Genomic DNA, 22,275 nt, shown 5'->3' on the forward strand with positions numbered 1-22,275 from the left:
GGCCATTCAGACTCTGTGATGGACAAAACTAACTACTATCGAGTCACATTGCATCTTTGGAAACAACATTATCGGCCTTGGATTTATTTTATGAACTGGACAATTCTTGACTGTGTGTATTTTGTTTATTGAGTAAAGTTCTTGGCAAGCAGCTACTGGGTTGCTGCCAAGCTTCTTATTGGAAGAATTGGTTGTCTGCCAGTTTATTTAACCCCCGGCTGTCTGTTTGTGTGCGTGTGTGGGACGGGGACAGAACACACTTTACCAATGTTCATTGGGGACATGTATAAATGTTCACACAAAATTTAATTGAAATCCGTGATGGTTGAGCAGGGACCCCCCAGACCATTTGACATGGAATGACCTAATAGATATTGAGGAGGACCAGACTGATTCAGAACTTATCAGTTTTTTTCTGTAAGTTAATATATAGTTTTGATAATAAGGAGAATTATATGAAGCTGATGAATTTTTGAGTCAGGTGGATAGTCAATTCTTATTGTTTAACTGCTATACTGAAAGCTCTTCTATCATTTCATGAACTATTTAATTCTATGTAATTGCTGTAAAATACTAAAGCTCCTGGCCCATATGACTTTTCAGTGCAATAGTACAAAGCATTTGAGGATTTGCTGGACTATATACTTTTGAAGATGTATAATTAATATTTTAAATTGCTGCTAAATTGCCACTATGGAATATGCAGGGTTGATTTTAAAACCAGATAAAGATCCTAAATCCTAAAGTTATAAGCTATTTTGTTGTGGATATTCAGAATTTGGGCACTTTATTGGCAAGACTGCTGCAGAAGGTTTTATCAAATATAATTCACACCTCACAGTGCCATAAAGCATCAGACAATTTATATTGATCAATTGAAACATTGAATGTAGCTAAAGATAGGATGAACCCTGCTGTACTTATACCTCTAGATGCAATAAAATCTTTGATTTGATTACATTTTAAGGCAAGTAATGATTATATAGACTTCTCAAGGAAATTTGTTCAATGAACTGAGATTTATTATATACAACTCTGTGTCATAATTGTAACAAATCAAATTATTTATTTTTTTGAGTTGTAATGTGCCATTTGGCAAGTCTGTCTACCTTCATCCTTGCTATTGAATTTGATCCTTGAAGTTCTGGCAACTACTATAAGGCAATCTTTGAAATTAAGAATATTAATTTGGTGGAGTGTAAATCTGCTTAATTCTCCCTTGCGCTGCTTAGAGAGTCCATTGAGTGGGAGGTTCCTCATCCGATTGGCCTCTACTGAGTAAGAAATTAGACTAAACACACCTCCTCTTCCTGCTTAGCCCAGTTCCTTACTCAATCCGAGCCTCAATTATTTGTTTTTTCCTGGAGCTCCACTCTTTGGACTCTCTAAGCTAATATTTGGTTTGGATTCTTGGATATTCTTGTTTTTCTTTGTCGGGGAGCTAGCACAGGGAGGAATTTTGCAAGCACTGATCAGCTGTAGAGCGCTAGCTTTGGCGGCGGCTCAAAGTGCTTCTTCCGACAGCGTGTGATTGTGAGTTACCGGAGGGCGCGTAAGGGGCTGTTTCATTGGCCTCGCACTGTTTTTACAATATATTTGCTGTGGGTTGGATGGAATCAAAGGCTGGCTGTCCTTTTGTGCCGTTTTTTTCTGGCGTTGCAGAGGAAGGAGAGCGCGTGGGAGGCTGTGTTGCTCAGCCTCGCGCTAAGGGAATGGAGAGTAGCTTCATGGTGCCTTGGCTCAGCTCTTCCCTGTATTTCCTCAAGATAAGCTTAAAGGGGTTGTTTGCAAGGATTTTTAGAGTGCTTCTGGGGCTGTTCCATCGGTCCTGGGGCATTCCTCCCCCTTTTTAAATTGTGATAATTACGCTTATTTGCTCTGGGTCCTGGGATTACTCTGCAAGGCTTGACACCTTTTTCAGAGTAGGACTGCCTCGTCAGTCCTTCACCTGAGCCGCCATTTTGGTCCCGCCTTTAGCGCTGAGTCATTGGGCACCATTTTGTTCCCAACTGGGCCATTTGCAGTTTATTTCATATGCCTGTCTGCTTTTACTAACTGCCCTGATATTCCCTGTTTATTTCAGGTCCCTTTTGGGCAAGATTCAGTGACTCTTCTGACTGTTTATATATTTTTGCTGATTTATAATCATGGCAGAACGCACCCGTTCTACTAGAAGTTCCAAAGTCCACTCTCAGCATAAAGGAGGATCCAGGTCCAGCTCTCCCTCTCCCTCCTCTGCTTCTCTTTCTGCTGCTGCAGAGAAGGATGCCCAGGGAAGGCACATGGCCCTCAACAAGCAATTTGGTAAAGCAAAAAAGCAAGCTGAAGCCATTGTGCATTCCCCTCCCTCTGTCATGCCTGTTCCCCTTGATCTCATTCCAGAAGAGTCTCCGGAGCCACCTCCCATTCAGGACTCCTCCTCCTGGTTTCCAAACATTGATTTCTCTGCTCAGGGTGACCAGTCTATGGTGAGAGAGGTTTTTACGCAGGGAACTGAGGTCCCCTCACCTGCGGTCACTCAGCCCTCTGCCACATTCACTCCTACATCAATGGGGCTCCACCCTCCAGAAGGTCAGTCCTTTTCTATTCCACCAGAGATGTGTGATATGATAGCCCAGTCGGTGGCTAGAGGCATTGAATCCATCTTCTCACAAAGAGGTATTTTGGCTCCTTCTTCTGTGCCAGCTCCGCCCAGGCCTTCTTCAGGTTCTCCTCCACTCTTGACCCAGGAGGCTCCTGCTCCTTCCCTGTCTCCTTCTCATTTGCATCGCAATGACCAGTCCTTTATTGATGATGAAAATCTCAACTTCTGTCTTTCTGATGATGATGAGGATCCCTCTTCTAGCAGTTCTCCTTCCACAGGACTCTTCCATCACGAGATGTTCAAGACTCTACTGCACAAGATCAAGGTCACAGCGAATATGGGTCTGGCTCAGCCTACACCGATGCCTGCTCCGGAGTCCTCTGATTCCAACGCCAGACTTTTCACTGAATGTGTTGCCCAACAAGATGCAGTTCTTCTCCTAAGCTTTTTATTGATACTGTTCAGCGTCAATGGTCTCAGCCGGGTTCCATTTCCAACCCCAGTGGTTTGGATAAGAAATTGTATTCTGTGGAGCAAGAGTTTGAAGAGCTTTTGAAGCTCCCTGTCATTGATCCTCCCATGGCCAGCCTGACTTCCCCCAGCATCCTTCCATCTGACGCTGCTGAAGGTCTCCGCACGGAGGACAAAAGGGCCGAAATATCAACACGTAAGACTCATTTGGCCTCTGCATGGGCCATTAAGTTGGCTACAGCGGCCTCCTTTTTCGCCAGGACCTCTCTCATCTGGCTTAAACAGATGCAGGCCAGAGCATCCACAGAGGATACCCGTTTACAACAGGACATTAGCAAGATAGTTGCCGCCACTGAATACATGGCAGACGCGACACTCAATTCAGCCAAATTCGCTTCCCGCACCATGGCTTCCAACATTGCTTCATGCCACCTGCTTGGCTCCATCACTGGCAAGCGGACATGAAGACCAAGTGGTGTTTGGCGTCCGCCCCCTTCAAGGAGGGTGCTCTTTTTGGTGAGGCATTAGATCCTGTGTTGGTGGAAGGTCGGGACAAGAAGAAAGTCCTTCCTCTTTCGTCCAAGCAATACAACAGGAGGTCTTTCTTCCCGTATCGCAGGCAGTCCTTTCGTCCCACTGAACAGGGGTCTACAATCCCACAACTTGCGGGTCAATTCAGCCAGTCCTCTGACAGGATCCAGGACCATCAACCCTACAGGGATCGTGGCCTTCAATCCCAGGGCAGACGCCTCCTCAGAGGATCAGGGTTTCAACCCTATTGCAGAAAATAATATCGCATCTCCTTTACATCCCATTGGTGGTTGGCTCATGCACTTCGCAGATTTATGGCGTTCCATGACCACAGATGCATGAGCCATTCAGACGGTGTCCATTGGAGTCACCCTGGAGTTTGTTTCTTCCCCCCCATGCAGATTTATTCAATGTTCTATTCCCGTGGACCCTTCCAAGCGGACCTGGATGGAAGCTGAGATTCTGCATCTTCTCTCCATTCAGGCTATTGAATCGGTCCCCACAGAACACCAGGGCTCTGGGTTCTACTCCATTTTGTTTCTTGTTCCAAAAAAGTCGGGGGGTTATAGGGCCATTTTGGATCTGAAGCGCCTGAACATTCACATTCGTTATAGGCACTTTAAGATGCATTCCCTTCATTCCATACTGAGTGGCATTAGATTGGGGGACTTTCTGTCATCCATTGACCTCAGGGAGGCCAATTTACATGTTCCCGTTAGGCTCTCCCACAGGAGGTTTCTTAGGTTTTGTTACGGGCACGCACATTATCAATATAGGGCCATGCTTTTTGGCCTTTCCTCAGCCCCCGTATTTTTACTAAGCTTTTAGACGTAGTGGTGGGCCATTTGTGTTCCTTCCCTATCAGACTGCAGTGCTATTTAGACGATATTCTTATTCAATCTCCCTCATTTCAACAGGCCCAGGAGGATGTTCGACTCACCATTGAAGCTCTTCAACAACACGGTTTCACCGTGAACTGGGAGAAAAGTCAGTTAAGTCCTTCCACAGACTTAGTTCACCTGGGAGCCCACATCGATACATCATTGGGTCAGGTATTTCTGTCACAGGAGAGGTGTCACAACATCAGATCCACGATCAGGCAGATCAGGGCACTTCACAGGGTTCCACTTCTCCAGCTCTCCCAGTTGCTGGGGCAGATGATTTCATGCCTGTCAATCGTTCCCTGGGCAAGATTGCACTCCAGACCTCTTCAATGCTCCTTCTTCCAAGCCAGAGGGCAGGCATCAGCAACTCTTCCATTGGGGTCAGGATTCCTCCTAAGGTCCTCAAGTCGTTCCTCTGGTGGATTTCTCCCACCCTGGGGAAAGGATCCCCCCTGCTTGAACCTCACCACCTGGTGATCACCACGGATGCCAGTCTGGTGGGTTGGGGGGCCCACTTCAACTCCCAATTCATTCAAGGTCATTGGACTGCCAACAATCTCCGCAACGACATCAATTGGCTGGAGTTGCGAGCTGCCCATCTAGCTCTCTGTCACTTTCAGAGCCACCTGTCAGGTCATCATGTTCTTCTTCGGATGGACAATGTCACGGCAAAAGCCCACATGAATCGCCAGGGCGGCACTCGTTCCAGGCTACTCATGGACAAGGCCGCCCAGTTTAGTCTTTGGGCAGAGATGCACCTGCTCTCCTTGCAAGTGGAGCACATAGTGGAAATCCACAACACTCACACGGACTGGCTCAGCCGCACCGACATCGATCCGGCAGAATGGCAGCTGCATCCCTCTCTATTTCATCAGATCGTTCAACACTTCGGCCTACCAGCATTGGATCTCTTCGCCATCCCGGTCAATGCGCAAGTGACCTGGTTCTTCTCCAGGTACTGGGCACCAGGAGCAGAAGGCACCAACGCCCTACATTGCCAGTGGCCTCCGGGTTGGCTCTACGCCTTTCCTCCCATTCCTCTGATTCCGAGGGTTGTCCGGATAATATTGGAGGAGAGAGCAGAAGTCATCCTAATTGCTCCCTTCTGGTCCTGGAGAGCCCGGTTTGCGGATCTCAAGGACCTCTCCATCGCTCCTCCCTGGAGGATTCCACTGGACCAGGTTTCTCTGCGACAAGGGGCCGTGTCTCATCTAGACCCCCAATGGCTTCAGCTAGCCGTCTGGCTATTGAAAGGGTCCTACTAAAGTGAGAGCTTTATTCCGAGGAAGTTATAGACATTCTCCTGCATCTCGCAGGAGTTCCACCACTTGCATCTATGAGGCCACCTGGTCCGCATTCCGTCGATGGTGTAATTTGGCACACATTGACCCCACTCGGGCCTCCATCCCGCAGGTCCTGCAATTCCTACATGTGGGTTTCAAGGCAGATCTGGCGGTCAATACCCTCAGATGACAGGTGGCAGCCCTGTCTACTGTTCTTTCCTGCAAGGGCCACAGGTCCCTGTCGCTTCATCCTCGTGTCAGGTGTTTTCTCCGAGGAGTAACCAACTTATGCCCACCCGTTGTCCACAGATATCCTTCCTGGGACCTTTGCCTGGTCCTACAAGCCCTTATGGACTCACCCTTCGAGCCTTTATCCACAGTCAGTCTTAAGTTTCTATCTTTTAAAGTTGCCTTTTTAGTTGCCATCACCTCTGCTCGCCAAGTTTCCAAGCTTGCCACACTTTCTGTTCACAAGGATCTGTGTTCTTTTCACTCCGATCGAGTTGTCCTTCGTTTGGACCCCACCTTTCTTCCAAAGGTCAATTCCCACTTCCACAGATCGGAGGAAGTTGTTCTTCCAGACTTCTGTCCCCATCCCGTTCACCAGTCTGAAGATATAGATATAGCAGGAGATATAGAAGCATAGCCAGCCAAATGAATAGGCTGAAAAATAGCTTTTATCCATAGGCTGTCAGACTTCTGAATGCAACATAACACAATTAGGTTTAATATGATAGACTTGCAGGGCCAGCACAACATGCAACATGTTCATACCGGTGTACTATAATATAATGTTATATACATATATGTATATAGGAATGTGTGATAGTTTTTACTTATTTTGGGTTTAGGGATTTCTTTTTCTTTTATTTATTGAGTTATTGTGATGTATTCTGTTTCGGGGGGAGGTGCTCCAAGAAAGGCTTATTCAATCTCGTGGTACACATGTTGTGCATTGACAATAAAGGTTTGATCTTAAAGCTAAACTTTTTACCATAATTTATTTCATGAGCCCTAGTTCAGTTCATAAGAGCAGAAAGAAAATGTTTTCTTATCTTTTTTTTCCAATTTCTTCGGTGAAAAATTTTGGGGGAAGAACTTTGAAAATACAGGCAAATAGCAATGGCAATAGCTATTCAGCTATTGAAAATGGCTTTTCAATTTTCTGATGACCCATCAAGAACAATAAACAATGAAGGAGCTAACATTTGTTGAAATTTTATCCTATTATATATTGCATAATTTAATACAATATCAATTTGTCTTGAACAGATCTTAAGTACATATGGACATGCAAATAATTCGGAAGATTATTTTGGAAGATTTGGAAGATTAAATTCAAAGGCTATTATTTGTTTGAACGTTTGTAGTACCAGTTTCAACAAATTAACTCACAATTTTTTGAGTGACTCACCACTTCAACTCAAATATTCAAAGTAAATTGTTGAACTAATCTGATATATTGCATTAAATTGAGATGCTTTAAATAATTTTGAAAAGTTTAGACATGATACAATTTGAGTGGTTCCTCAAAGGAGCAACTGTAAGGGCTACTTGTGGGAAATTTGGTTCAGACAAAATTAACACTAGAGCTCTCTAGTCTAGTCTGAGAGAGCAAAACAAAGAAGAAAAAGAAAGTGCACTATTCAGAGCATCAATATAGCTAGGTTTAAAACCTGTACTCAGGATTACAAATCCTGAGTAATCCTGGTAGTCCTTAATAATCCTGAATTACAAATCCTGAATAATCCTGGTATTATTTTTAATTTGAGCTGTCAGTTGTTTTCTTCCTACAGAATACATCTATTGTATTTTCATTTTGTTTCTTTTTCAATAATTTTATTTATGTTATAATATTGTATTCTGCCTATTTTTACTGTATTTGCTGCAAACACTTATAATTATAAAAAGTAATACATAATAAATGCGTATGAATGTTCAGATAAATAATAGTATTGGCTAACTAGTATAATTTTAAAATTGGATGGATCAAGGGCTTACCAGAAACTAACCCAGTGTTCTTCTGTTTTCTTATTTGGATTTTTCAGTATGTTTTATTTCTGCTGACATGCAGTAAATCTTCATTTCTATGTATATCACCTGTTATGTATGCTAGTTTTATTCTCTTCTTTTCCTGTCTCTTGAGATTGGTAAAAGTGATCTCTCAGCATAGTTAAGACTGCTAAATCAACATATCCTTCTTTTTGCATTTCCTTGACATGTTATTAATTCAGATTCTTTATGGGTATATAGAGGTGTTCTGAATTATTTACTTTGAACTATTAGCTGAAAGCTTTCTCATGAACCAGTCAATAAATAATTCATAATTTTCCTTGTTCCTTCTTATGCCTCATGTTGATTTTAATGTAACAATCATTGAATTTATTAGAATATATACATTCAGTAATTTTAAAATGGTGCTTTGCTTGTGTGTGCGTGTGTGTATATTTTTGTGTAATAGAGATAGAATGAGATGGAGATAGGGATGATAGAGATGAGAATGATAGAGATACAGAAAATAGAGAGAAAAGATAGAGAGCTGGAGTGAGATAGAGATGATGAGATGGAGATGGAGATGATGAGATGGAGCGAGAGGGAGAGAGAGGGAGGGAGGGGAGGGAGGGAAAGAGAGTGAGGGGGTGTGAAGAATATTGCATTTGAAATCAAGCTATGGAGAGAGTTCACATCAATGTCTTGCAAGCCTGTCCAGGTAAGATCAGCAGGAAAGGGTGCACTGTCTTTCTAACACAAAAGAGGGAGATTATATGATTTCTCTTAAGACTTGCATTTATCCTCTATTCTCACAGTATTTGGAAAATCTATAGACACCTGTTTTTTCTCAGACTGTTAATTATCAGCTATTTAATACTTGTGTGTGTACTTTTGAGTCAGTGTTGATTCCTAGCAACTGCTCATCAAGATTTCAAAAGTGGTTTGTTATTGTCTTTTTTCTATAGCTGAGAGAGTTGGTGTTGGTCAGAGGAGTAAAAGAATGAGGTTGGCAACTTGAAAGCTTCTACTGCATTAATGGAATTCAGCATTTTCTTTATGAATATATTAATTGTACTGCAATCCAAGCATTTCTTCTTTGAAATATCACTAGAATATTTCTAGAACATAGTAATCATGATAGTAGTCTGAATAATAATGGCCACATCTGGTATTTTGTGGGTTGAATTCAATTAATGCACTGAACTATACTAACAGTGACCATATATCCCAGGGATGGGTTCTACTTACCTTTACTATTGGTTCGCAGATCGCTTCTGATGATGTCAGGGTCAGTGGGCGGAGCCTCCCACCGGTTTTACTGCCGGTTCTATAGAACCGGTCCGAACCAGGGGCAACCCACCACTAATATATTCATTATTATAAAGGACAGTCCTTTATTTCAGAAAAGTCTCATTTAGATTTATTTAATTCCTTGTTTTCTTGGCTTCAAATTCTCTTTTGCAAAGCAAAATTATAAACATAAACATTTTTTATCAAGTCAAGTACATTTATTGCAGTCAAAGACCAGAGACCAGAACAAGTTAGAAACACTCAAGGAATATCCAGTTAAAAATTATAGAATAAAAGAATAAATAACAGTTAAAATCTATATTAAAATCACAATTTGGCATCCAATCTGTCAGTTACCCATGAGCAAAACACAGCATGGCTTAATTATACTATCATACAAATCCTTAAACTGTAAGGCCAATAGTCATTAAATACTAAAATGCAAAACAGTAATAATGCAAAAGGGTTTGCTGTATTAGTTGTGTAAAATAGCTATGGTGGATTAATCATTGTTTCCGACAAATCCCCAGAGTTGCTGCGCAGAATCTAGCAAGAAAATATAGTCATTGGAAATATAGTTTTGGAAAAAGACAATTGGATTTATTTTTTCAAGTCTTTGGAAACATTTTGTTTCCCATCCAAGAAGCTTAGGTATTATACGTGCCTTCTAGACTATATTCAAGTTGATCAATAAACTAAGCAGAACCAAATTGATATGTCCACACACCATTTTAATGCAAATTTGATCATTTGTGACACTTTTCTAAGTAAAAATGTAAAATCTGTGTAGCAAAACGTGGGCTGGAACATCTCAGTATTTAAAATAATTTAAAAGGATTGGCTAGGTTAAAATGTAATTAAAGTTGTTAATGCATTTTTCATGAAAATATAAGGACTTGACATTTCATTATTTTTTTGAAATGCATGTTTACAGTTTAAGTCAAAAATATTTAATCAGGTTTCAAATAAATATAAACTGCCTAAAATAATTGTTTAACATTTTATAGTTGAAGTTAAACATTCTATAATCAAACTAAGAGCTTCAGAGCAAAACACATATTGGAATGGAAAGACTTTCTAGAGGTATTGTGTGTATGCATAAAAATATAGAAATGATAGAAATTGTAAAGAAAATTGCCATATTTTTCATGGTCTTATCAAAATGCAAATGTAAGCACTCATATGAATTCATTTCCATGCAGGTAGATCAGACTTGAAATTTACCTCATTACAGTTTCAAGCCAGTGAGTTTGTCTTCCTCATACAGATACCATTAAGTTAAATAATACGAGTTCCTGTAGTATATGCTAAATATGACTGCTACATCAGCTACATGTTACACTGCAATTTTAATGATGTTGATTTAATATTTAATGTTTATTATTTTGTTACCATTATTCTCATTTTTTTATTTTTTATTTTACTTTTTTGTATCACAGCACAGATATTAAAGGAAACCTGTAAAGCGAACATTTGTTCAAAAAAAAAAAAAGAAATCAGTTCCTTATATACTTCAATGGAAATTCTCCCTCAGGTTTAACTAATGGAGAGCTAAGGATAAAACAAGCCCAGAGATAGTAAGCGTATCAATGACTTTTAAATGTGCTTGCTGAATTAGAACTGAATCCATGGAAGAAAAAAATCCCCAGCATATTACCAGTCAAAGCTCATCTAAATATCTGATTAATTGCATGAAATCAATCTGAATATAATGAGAATCATGTGATAAAAACGATTGTCAGAAGCTGGCAGAGAAAAGGGTTCTTATAAGCATTTTTGCACTGCACTCCCATAAGCTGTTTTTATCCTATACTCATGATGGTTTAAGTCTAAGTCAGTTTGGGAGTGGGGACAAATCTGTTTCCAGAAGCATTGAAAAGAATGCTTGTAGAAATGATGTAGCCCTAGACTTACTAAAACCACACAAAAATGGGAAATAGAGAGGTCAGAGGAAAAGTAGTGATTAGAAAACCCAAAACATTTCTGTTGAGTTTCAAACTAGGGATATTCTATTAGTAAAATAAGTGTTCTGTGATACCACAGAGAAACAGAAAACATCTTTCCTCCATGAAATACCACTGAACTGCTTGGATTAGGCTGAAAGGAAGTAAAATAAATAGGAGACAAAATAGATTAGGAGTCAATATGAGGGAAAGATTGTGTTAAAACTGCAGTAAGAAAACACATGGAGAGGTTGTAATTGTGATGGAGGTGGGTAAAGAGCAACTTCTGTTTCTGCCCTCTAAAAATTGTTGTGATGTTCTGGCAACTGGACAACTTAATAGTAAGTGCTGTTAAGTTCTCTTCCAAACTTAGACCCAGTTTCCAAACTTTGTAGTCATTCTAAGGAGCCTGAAATAACTAAAATGAAAAGATTTTACCCCTCTTTCCTAATTTCTACCTTTACAGTCTTAAATACATTTCTTAAACTCAAGACAGATAATTTAGACTGCTGGACTGGGAACAATAAGTCAATACCTTTCTGCTATTGGAAGCAATAATGCCTTTCTTCTTCTTCTAGCAGCCATTTCTCATAGGTTGTGATTGCAGAAGTATTGATGTGCTACAGATAAAGTAATTCTTACTTAAGGAGGTAGTGCATGTGTTCTATAATAATAATAATAAAAAACATTCAAGTTTTGAACATTTCAGTTCTGCAATCCCAAGTCATTTTCTCTTCATTTAAGAGAATTAAACCACGGAGTGTTTAGATTGTAGAGGAGCAATAAGCTATCAACATTTCAAAAGCTGCCCACTATTGTACAAAAATGTACTGTCATTATTACATAATTGACAAAGGCTGCAGTATTTGTCCATTAGGAAATGCTAAGCCTACTGCTATGCAAACTAGTTATCCGTGGCACTCATGCTTTTCAAAGTAACTGCTTAACTTCCCCGCTAATGTGTTACTGCACTGTAGGAAGCAACTAAGCCAGCAATTTTAAGCCACATGGAAACAGAAATATAACCATCTAACTTATTTTGTTTTTCTTAAGCATTCTGCAACTGTATGAAACCTCAGGTTCAGACTTCTGACATATACAAATACCGTAACAGCAATATGGAAACAAGACCCAACAATTGTTTATGCTAGGAATATGGGAAATATATACACTGTGTAAACTATCATCCAACATTGGGTAGATTGCCCTTGCTGAGGGGATATATTTTTCCCTTATATATTAATCCAATGATCTATTTTCACAGTGGTCCTTATTCTATGGTGAAATATATCATTGGTGTGATGACATGAGGTGTAATACTTCACCAAAAGAGCAGCTCTTAGTATTCTACTGTACATCATCCAAATGACAGTCTTCTGGTGGTCTGTAATACATAACCATCCTAATTTCATTTTGGGCTTAAGTGCACACTGTTCACTGATATTAATAATAATGCAATGCTTCTTGGTTTAATATAGTGAAGTTAATATACTGAAGTTGGTAGAGAATCTGAAGTTCAGCCTGCATCAGCCTGTTTGTGAATAATTTCTTAAGACTTTCTGCTTTGCACTCCTTCATTAAAGGAAATAATTCACATGCTGTATTGCAAATATACATGTTATCATTATCTTCTCCACTGTGGTTGACAGAAGTTACATGACAATAAAAAAATCTTTAGGAAGGCTCTAAATCTCATCATTTCACATCTCATTTTTATGTATCCTAGTTATGAGAGCTTGAAACTTCTTTATGATCAAGGTAGCATACAATTTATAGCTGCCCAAAAGAATATTGCATGCCACTTTCCCTGCCATTAATTATAGCTGTCACCCTATTTTTCTCTAGCATGTAATATCTTCTGTGAAAATGAAAAAGGAGGAATCATTTATTTTAGTATACCTCAAGCTGTCTATAATAGTATGATGACACCCCTGCCTTTCCTACCTTCTACCAAATAATCTGGGAAACTATCTGAGGCTCAATGTCATCTCCCAGAGTCAGTCAAATGATTAATTCCTTCTTGTGACTCTGGGAAGGAAAACATTTCAAAGTTAGGACTTTAATTTTAAGTGCAAAACTCTGAAATATCCCAGCAGGCTTGGAACACTGGACTTCTAAATCTTGGGAGGAAAACAATGTGAGCAGGGCTTAAAAATATTGTAACCAGAGGACAATAATATAAGAGAACAAAGTGGTTTTAATAAACTCAATTTTATATTTTTATTCTTATTTTGACAACTGATTGGCCATTGCATTTTTGCATATCATGTAACATCTTTAAAAGCAATCCCATAAGCAACAACATAGCAGGGATGTTCACGAGGGGGAGGGGAGAGGACAGAAGGCAAAAAAGTCAAGATGACAGTCACAACCATGTGATCAAAGCTTTGCCCTTTTCTATGTGCATCACAACACACATTAAAAGGTGGCAAGGCTTTGATTGCATGATTGTGACTACCATCTTGACTTTTTTTGACTCCTCTGTGACATATCTGTATCATACAAATTATTTAAAATCATTGTAGGCTGATAAGACCTAACATTTGTGGAATATTCACTTCAAACAGTATATTTTTACTTCTTGAAGAAAGCATACTCTGATTAAACACAGGTGATTTCTTTATCCATATAGGAAATGTTTATTGTTTAGAAGAGTTATGTGATTGTGATCCAATCTGGGGAAAAATAGACATTGCATGTTCATTGAACTAAAAATAGAATTGTATACAATCCCATCACAAATAGAATCTTTATTACTTATTCTAATCCTTACATGAGAATATGCCTTGTTGAATTCACAGTCTAGTTTTCCATATAATTAGGCTGAACATTTGCTGAATATTTTCCACTGAAATAAATCACAATAAACCATCTATTTCATGCCCCAAGCCTAAACTTCCTGACAAGGGGTATAGAAAAGCTGACTGTATACAATGGGACTTATTTCTGACTTTTGTTATATGGATCCCATCTCTTTCTGCAAAGGTCAAGTGTGGCTTGGCACATTTTCATTCAAGATATACTCAAGTTTGATCTTGCATTGTTAAACTTTTAATTTGAATGGACTAGTGAAGCGAAGAGTTCTATGGAAAGCCTCCAGGGTTTAGTGCCTTTTTTCCCCTCCTGAAAATGTTTGCTTATCTCTGTAGTTTTATGAATGTTAAGCAATGCCTTCTCAGAATGCAAAGACACCTTCATTTCTTGTAAGTGGACTTTATTATCACTTCAAGCTAAAATTGTTCTTCCATATGCCCAGATGTGCATGTTTTACATGATTTGTTTGTTTGTTTGTTTTTGTTTTTCTTTCTTGCTGCTCCACATCGCTGAGAGAACAGGTTTCTTCTCCTTGTGAATCCATTACTCATTCATGAATAATGACATGAACTTGGCAAAGCTTTTGAAAAAGAGCCTTTTTATTATACTGTTCTAGCAACCGTTAATATCTCTAATACTCAGCAGTTTTCTCATTTTCTTTTGTGAAAGGACAAGCTGTAACTACATGACAGAAGGCCATGAGGTCCAGAACGATTACCAGTTTCATTAATGTAGGTGAAATAGGAGGAAATGAACAATAGCTTTCATTTTTGCAGCATAGTAGAAGTGTCTGCTTTGTCCTATAATCTGTTATCAGCTTTCAGCTGAATTTATAAACACTAATTAAACCAGAAAACTAGTGATGACAGACCTATCATTTTCTTCCCCTGAGTTCTGACAAAAGAAACAATAGAAATCAAAATGAGAATTGTCCACTGTCAAGACTCTGAGTTTTATCCAAATTTTATCCAAATTTATAAGAAGGTATCTATTTTCTTACTTACAGGTCAAAGATTGTATTCCCTGTGAGGATTTGCTCTTTCTCAACAATATGTTAAATAGGTTTTGTATAAAAATATTAATATGGCATGCCTCTAGTGGTGGTGTTTATTTTATTTTGACAGTGTTTTTTCTATGCGAGTACTAAAAGACATCTTAATTGTGGCAGCATAGAAATAAGTGTAACTGGTTGTTATTAATTCTTTCATTAGAGAGTGACTTGAAGTATCATTAAATAATATACAAATATTAATATTTCAAATCAATGTTTTAATAAATATTACTACACTTAAATAATTATATATTTATATAGTAGTTATCCATGACCAGGGAGGGTATAACTTACAATATGTTTTATAAAATACCCTAATTAATATAAACATATATAAGGCATTCTGTACACAATATATATCTGATTTTCCACATATGTGAATTTCAAGAATTCAGAAATAGCTTAACAACTCCCAACATGAAGTGTAAAATGCCAAGGTGAATAAAAATATGTTTAGAATGGGGACTGACTTTCCTTATGTCATTATGATTTCATTTTTCATAGAAAGTTGAAGTATTTTGAATCTTTTTAGATAAATCTATAATTTTATCTTGACAGAGAATAGAAACTGAATAAACACTAGGACCTTTATTTTACCATTCTACTTGGGGGCTTATAGGCTAATGTTATCATGGGCTGAAGAAGGATCACCTTGTGATTGAAATTTGCTATGTGTGGAACTTCCCATGAAGACCATTTGAAGCTTTGAACTTGTCCAAAAGTAGCATACATCCCATATGATTTGTCCATCTAACACATCTGCATTGAAATTTGTCCATCTAACTTCTCTACTGTGTTTATCATCTGGCTTTTGGGTGCAATTCAGGCTGTTGGTTCTCACATTTAAATGGCTCATTTGGTATCTTTAAGATTGCTTTCTTCAATTTATATCTGCCTGCCTAGTAATATTTACTGTAGAGGAGAGAGCTTTCTCCAGATTCCTATTCTTAAGGAGTACTTCAGTTAGAATCAAGGTGGAAAGATTTTGCTGGAATAGCATTCCTCCAGAAGTTAGACTATCCCCAACCCTACTAAGTTTTGAAAAACTATGAAGACCTAGAATTCTCAAAGGGTATTTGGGGTTTGACATGAGCATGTTAAATATATTATGCAAAGTATGTCACCAGAAAAGATTAATGGGCCTATGGATGTTGCATGTGTGAAAATGCACATTGGATCCACACATATTTGTGACCACTGAGCCAGCAATCTGTGCATACCTCAGAATAAACAGTTTTGTGAACCCATGTGATATTATACATAAGAGAGATCATTCAACCGAGATTAATTATCCCTTAACTATTTTAATTTTCAATTTATCTGAATTTGCACTCTTGCTTCATACCATAGAAAGACATAAGTTTCTCTAATAAAATACACTCTGGTATTTCTCCAACAGACTGCCTTGAATCCTTCCTCTGTGGACCACTTAAAAGATTTCTTTAATCTCATCCTATTTCCTTCATCACAGAAATAAACTGTGATAATACAGAACACCAGAGGTTGAACGATGTGTGATCAATAGAAAATATCTCCAAATCCATTAAGCCACTCTCTTTTGACACTTAGGAAATTAAAACTTAAATTAACCCCATTTATAGGGGTAACATCTGAGCTGAAATTGTTACCCAGGCTGAAATTCAAAACAATGGATTCTAAAGCCAGTCTTCCTAGTTATGAATCCTCATGGTTCTGCTAAACTTGTAGTTGAGGCAGCATCTCAAAGTGCTGGCAAAGCTGGCATTTCAGTATTAATCAGTCATAATCAAATCACAGTATTATTTGCTTCAGTGTCTCTGTTTTCTTCCTTCTTCATATTGTTACAAAAATAATGAGGATGCTGAATGTTACTAAACAAAATAACACCTGTTCTATTTCCTTCATTAATTTGCTAGAAGCTTTGTGAAACATAAAAGGAAAGAGTTGCCCAGAACTTGAAAAGTCTTTGGATAACAATTTTTATTTATTTATTTTATTTATTTTTGTTAAGCATGTATAAGATAACATATATAACTATAAACATAATTATGAATACATGAAATGGATACAAATAAATGGAGACAGTAGGACAGGGATGGTAGGCATGTTGGTGTGCTTATGCACGCCCCTTACAAACCTCTTAGGAAGGGGTGAGGTCAACAGTAGACAGTCTAAGGTTAAAGTTGTGGGGGTTTAGGGATGAAACCACAGAGTCAGGTAGTGCATTCCAGGCACTGACCACTCTGTTGCTGAAGTCGTATTTTCTGCAATCGAGTTTGGAGCGGCTTACCTTAAGTTTGTATCTATTGTGTGCTCGTGTATTATTGCAGTTGAAACTGAAGTAGTCATTGACAGGTAGGACATTGTAGCAGATAATTTTATATACTATGCTTAGGTCAGACTGAAGGCGGCATAGTTCTAAGTTGTCTAAGCCCAAAATTTCAAGGCTGGTAGCATAAGGTATTCTGTTACGAGCAGAGGAGTGTGGACTCTTCTCGTGAAATATCTCTGGACTCACTCAATTATATTAATGTCTGATATGCAGTGTGGGTTCCAGACAGATGAACTGTATTTGAGAATTGGTCTAGCAAATGTTTTGTATGCTCTGGTTAGTAGTGTAATATTACCGGAGAAGAAGCTACACAAGATTAGGTTAACGACTCTTAATGCCTTTTTGGCAATGTTGTTACAGTGGGCTCTGGCACTTAGATCATTAGAGATGAGTATTCCAAGGTCCTTGACAAAGTGAGGGTCATCTACGAGGTTGTATCTGCCCAGCTTGTATTTTGTGTTCTGATTTTTTTTTTTTGCCAATGTGTAAGACAGAACATTTGTTGGTTGAGATTTGGAGTTGCCAATTGTTTGACCATTCTGACACATAGTCAAGGTCTTTTTGAAGGGTAGCAGCATTGTCAGTGGTGTTGAATAGTTTTACATCATCAGCAAACAGAACAGTTGCTTATAATATGATCGCAAAGGTCATTTATATAAAGTATAAAGAGTGTTGGTTCTAAAATGCAGCCTTGGGGGATACTGCTGTTAATAGGTGCAGGATTTGATAAGAGTGCTCCCTATTTTGATCACTTGTTGCCTGTTTGACAGGAACGCAGCTATCCAATTATGCAGGGGTTTGGAAATGCCCTAAGATTTTAGTTTTAGAAGTAGTTTGTCATGTACCACTGAATCAAAGGCTTTACAAAAGTCTATGTAAATTGCATCTATTGCTTTGCCCTGGTTGAGTTGTGTAGTCCATATGTTTTTTGCAGTGTAGGAGTTACAGATTACAGGACAACTTTTTTCTGAAACCAAATTGTTTGTTAGAGAATAGGTTGTTTGTCTCTAAGTGAAGGGTAATGGATTGGTTTATGATTGATTCCATGACTTTGCAGGTGACGCAACATAAAGATATTGGTCTGTAATTTTCACCCTTTTTGAAGATAGAGATCACCCTTTTTGAAGATAGGTCACCGTTTTTGAAGATAGGGATGACGTGCCTAGTGACCATAGGTTGGGCAAGGAGCTGGTCCTGAAAGATTTTTCAAAGATTATGCTTAGAGGTTCTGTTATTAGGTTTTGCTATCAGGGCATTTGTTGTATAAGTGGACAGCTACCATTCAGATAAAAACTAGCTGAAAGCAATCCAAATGACACATGCTGATAATGAGTTTGTCAGACTGAAGAAGATATCAGGGTTTTGGTATTTAAAAAAACACACAACAATTCTGTGTTTTAGTTTTATATCACCATTCTATATCAGCATTTCAATCACCATTTTGTATCATCTTTCTTCCAGGAAACTTAAGGCAGCATCCATGGCTCTGTTTCATCTTGATGACAGGTGAGTTAAGATGAGAGATGGTAAGAGATGGTAAGTGTCTCAAGCTCACCCAGTAAGCATCTTGTATTTTCCCATTCATCCTCTATCACTCCTAAACATTATATCAATATGATGTAAATGTTCTCTTGCTAAAAGATGCAGTGAAGAAATATACATGTTGTCCTGATATTGTCCATTATCCTTTCTCATTTCTAGTGGCAACTGATATTTGAGAGGGATAATCAATGTAAGGGTATTGTGAAAGGTTGTAAGAAGGCTAGGAAAGTAATAGAAGGGAAATCAAAGTTTTTTTAAAAAAATAGAATATTAAAGAGATAGAAAATAAATTCCTTGGTAGTTAACTTATAAAGAGCAACTCAGCCCGTATGGCAAGAAACCTGCAAAGAAACCTTTCAAACTTTTCAAAGAGGTTCTTCCTTAATGAACTCATTACAAATGAAGGTAGGAAATGCTTCTTACAGTTTCAAAAATACTGCTATTTATTAGACTAGCATTAAAGATACCTTACAGACATTTGTAGTTCCTTAATCTTGCCCAGCTGTGTGGGACTTGACAGAAATCATGTTGCTATCTCTTTTATTACATTTAATAAGGAAGGTGATGATCTTACTTCCAAGAAACTTCTAAGAGCTATGATTTATTATTAAATAGGGAACTCTACTGAATGGCATCTAACTAATTGAGGAATTTATTGCAAGTCCTCCCTTTTCAGTTTTAGTAATTCATTTAGTAATTCAGAGGGTAGTGATAGATCCCTCTGTCTCTCCTTTAAAAATAATATATAAACCCCCAATATCTAGCTAATATTCATAGGCACCCCCTTATTCTGATGAATCTGATCATGGATGAGAACTATATATTTCTGAATAGAATATTACATGAGAGAATAATTAACATTTGTTCTTATCTGACATTCTTCATCCAAAGTAATGTCTCAATCACCCCCACTTACAGCCAGCAGCTCCTCCCAGCAGCCTCTAGGAAGTTCAAATGCAGTGGAGACAGGCTCACTCTACCTTTGTCCTTTGTACTCTCTCTTAGTCTCCCCCACTTACAGACCCGAGGAGTCATACGATGGAGTGAGCTCCCGTCCTTGCCCCATCTTTTGCCAACCTAGCAGTTCAAAAGCATGAAAATGCGAGTAGATTAATAGGTACTACTTTGGTGGGAAGGTAACAGTGCTGCATGATGTTGTGTTGGCCACATGACTGTGGAAATGTCTTCAGACATTTCATCGCTGGCTCAATGGCCTTGAAATGGAGATGAGCTCTACCCCTATAGTCAGCAACGACTAGCAGAATAAAATCTGCAGGGACTATTTGCATCTCAAGAAATATTTTAAAATAATTTCCATTACTAACTCTGAATAAGAAGTAAAGTAAAAGCAAAAATAAGCAAATGACTCTATCATCTATTCTTGGGAAGTAACAAAGCCAGAAATTGTCAGGTTTAATATCAGTCCCCTGCCTTTCAACCACTAAAACATTTATTGAGTAGCAGCAGCAGGATGCAGTTCAAAAATTGCATTTGCTTGTATCCACAAGGATGTAGTTATGCTCTCAATGCTTGGTCAACTACTAGTCAACAGGAAGGTGGACTGGTACCTGAGATAAAAGAAGTCTGCAGGGAAGCATTTTGTGCATATCATATATGACTGTAGCTTTAAGCCAACTCATGAAAAAACGAGAACTGAATTTGATGCCTAGAATGATCTGCTGTTTATATTCTCGGCCACACAAATTCCTTTATTGTGTTTTAGTTCATGTATCATTTTTCCCCACAGGAATGAGTAACATACATTTTAAGCCCTGCCAGACTTGTTCATTGAAAAATGAAATGAAATTTAAAGACTCAGCATAGCCACAGGGGGGAGTCACACAAAGTCAAATGGAAATATTTTTTGCAAGAGTTAATAGTACAGTGACTCTCTCATAAATCTGTTATTGCCTGAGTACAGATCGGTTGATGCACTGACTTGGATTTTCTCTTACAGTTTAACCCCTTAATAAGGGTATTACAAAGCCTGCAGAAAGAATGGGTGTGAAACACAATACTTTGATAAATAAAATCGCCTCTTATTATATGTTATTTAATTGCAAAATATAGGGCTAATGATAAATTCTAGATTTTACATTTATAAAATAGAAATTACTGCCTGTATTAAATTCTTTTTTCTTCTTCTTTCTCCTACCATCAAATTTATGAATGAAATGGGGAAAGTTATAATAAGGAGAGCTTCAGTTTTGTATGAGTCCTAATAATAAAGAGTTTACAGTTATAACCTAAGGTCATATTTGGCTCAGCAATATGAATATACAAAAAATAACTTGGTTGCATGATACTTAAGCAACATAATAATTGCAAAAGAGAAAGAAAGGTCTGAAAAGCAATTTGAAATGATGTCACCTTTTGAAAGAAAAAAAATGTTCAAAGGTCATCTTAGCCATAATACTCAAAAGACATTTTAGAAGCATTTCTTTTTTATCTCTATGAAAAATTGCCCAGAATCAAAAATGTTATTTCATGCTTTCTTTGTAAGTCCAGATTCATTATTGAAAATATATGTACTCATCTCAAACAATAGAATAGAATAGAATAGAATAGAATAGAATAGAATAGAATAGAATAGAATAGAATAGAATAGAATTTTTTAATTGGCCAAGTGTGATTGGACACACAAGGAATTTGTCTTGGTGCATATGCTCTCAGTGTACATAAAAGAAAAGATACGTTCAGGAAGAATCATAAGATACAACCTTTAATGATAGTCATAGGGCACAAATACGCAATCAGGAAACAATATCAGTATAAATCGTAAGGATACAAGCAACAAAGTTACAGTCATACAGTCATAAGTGGAAGGAGATGGGTGGTGGGAATGATGAGAAGATTAATAATAGTGCAGACTTAGTAAATAGTTTGACAGTGTTGAGGGAATTATTTGTTTAGCAGAGTAATGGTGTTCAGGAAAAAAACTGTTCTTGTGTCTAGTTGTTCTGGTGTGCAGTGCTCTATACCATATAGTTTTGAGGGTAGGAGTTGGAACAGTTTATGTCCAGGATGTGAGGGGTCTGTAAATATTTTCCCAGCCCTCTTTTTGACTCATGCAGTATACAGGTTCTCAATGGAAGGCAGGTTGGTAGCAATTGTTTTTTCTGCAGTTCTAATTATCCTCTGAAGTCTGTTTCTGTCTTGTTGGGTTGCAGAACCAAACCAGACAGTTATAGAGGTGCAGATGACAGACTCAATAATTCCTCTGTAGAACTGTATCAGCAGCTCCTTGGGCAGTTTGAGCTTTCTGAGTTGGCGCAGAAAGAACATTCTTTGTTGTACTTTTTTGATGATGTTTTTGATGTTAGCTGTCCATTTTAGATCTTGCGATATGGTAGAATCTAGAAATTTGAAGGTCACATCTGTTGATACTGTGTTGTCTAGTATTGTGAGAGGTGGAAGTATGGAAGGGTTTCTCCTAAAGTCTACCACCATTTCTATGGGTTTGAGTTTGTTCAGTTCCAGATTGTTCTGGTTGCAACACGAAGCTAGTTGTTCAACCTCCCATCTGTATACAGATTCATCATTGTCTCGAATGAGACCGATCACTGTTGTGTCATCTGC

The 22,275-nt window shown here is 38.2% G+C and overlaps 1 protein-coding gene across 7 annotated transcripts in view; it reads left to right on the forward strand.

Moving 5' to 3' along the window:
- MGAT4C (MGAT4 family member C) overlaps window positions 1-22,275 on the forward strand; it is a 360,127-nt gene that overhangs the window by 288,128 nt on the left and 49,724 nt on the right. For 6 of the 7 annotated variants that reach the window (XM_087874044.1, XM_087874051.1, XM_087874045.1 and 3 more), the window contains one exon: window positions 18,616-18,660. In XM_087874044.1, the coding sequence (XP_087730170.1) occupies window positions 18,654-18,660 (7 nt within the window). In that variant the 5' untranslated portion in view covers window positions 18,616-18,653. Of the gene's footprint in view, window positions 1-18,615; window positions 18,691-22,275 lie in introns of all 7 variants that reach the window. The other variant, XM_087874050.1, reaches the window with a different exon arrangement.

Source organism: Pantherophis guttatus, chromosome 7, assembly GCF_059756535.1.
Source record: "Pantherophis guttatus breed Tessera chromosome 7, ASM5975653v1, whole genome shotgun sequence".
Classification (NCBI taxonomy): domain Eukaryota; kingdom Metazoa; phylum Chordata; class Lepidosauria; order Squamata; family Colubridae; genus Pantherophis; species Pantherophis guttatus.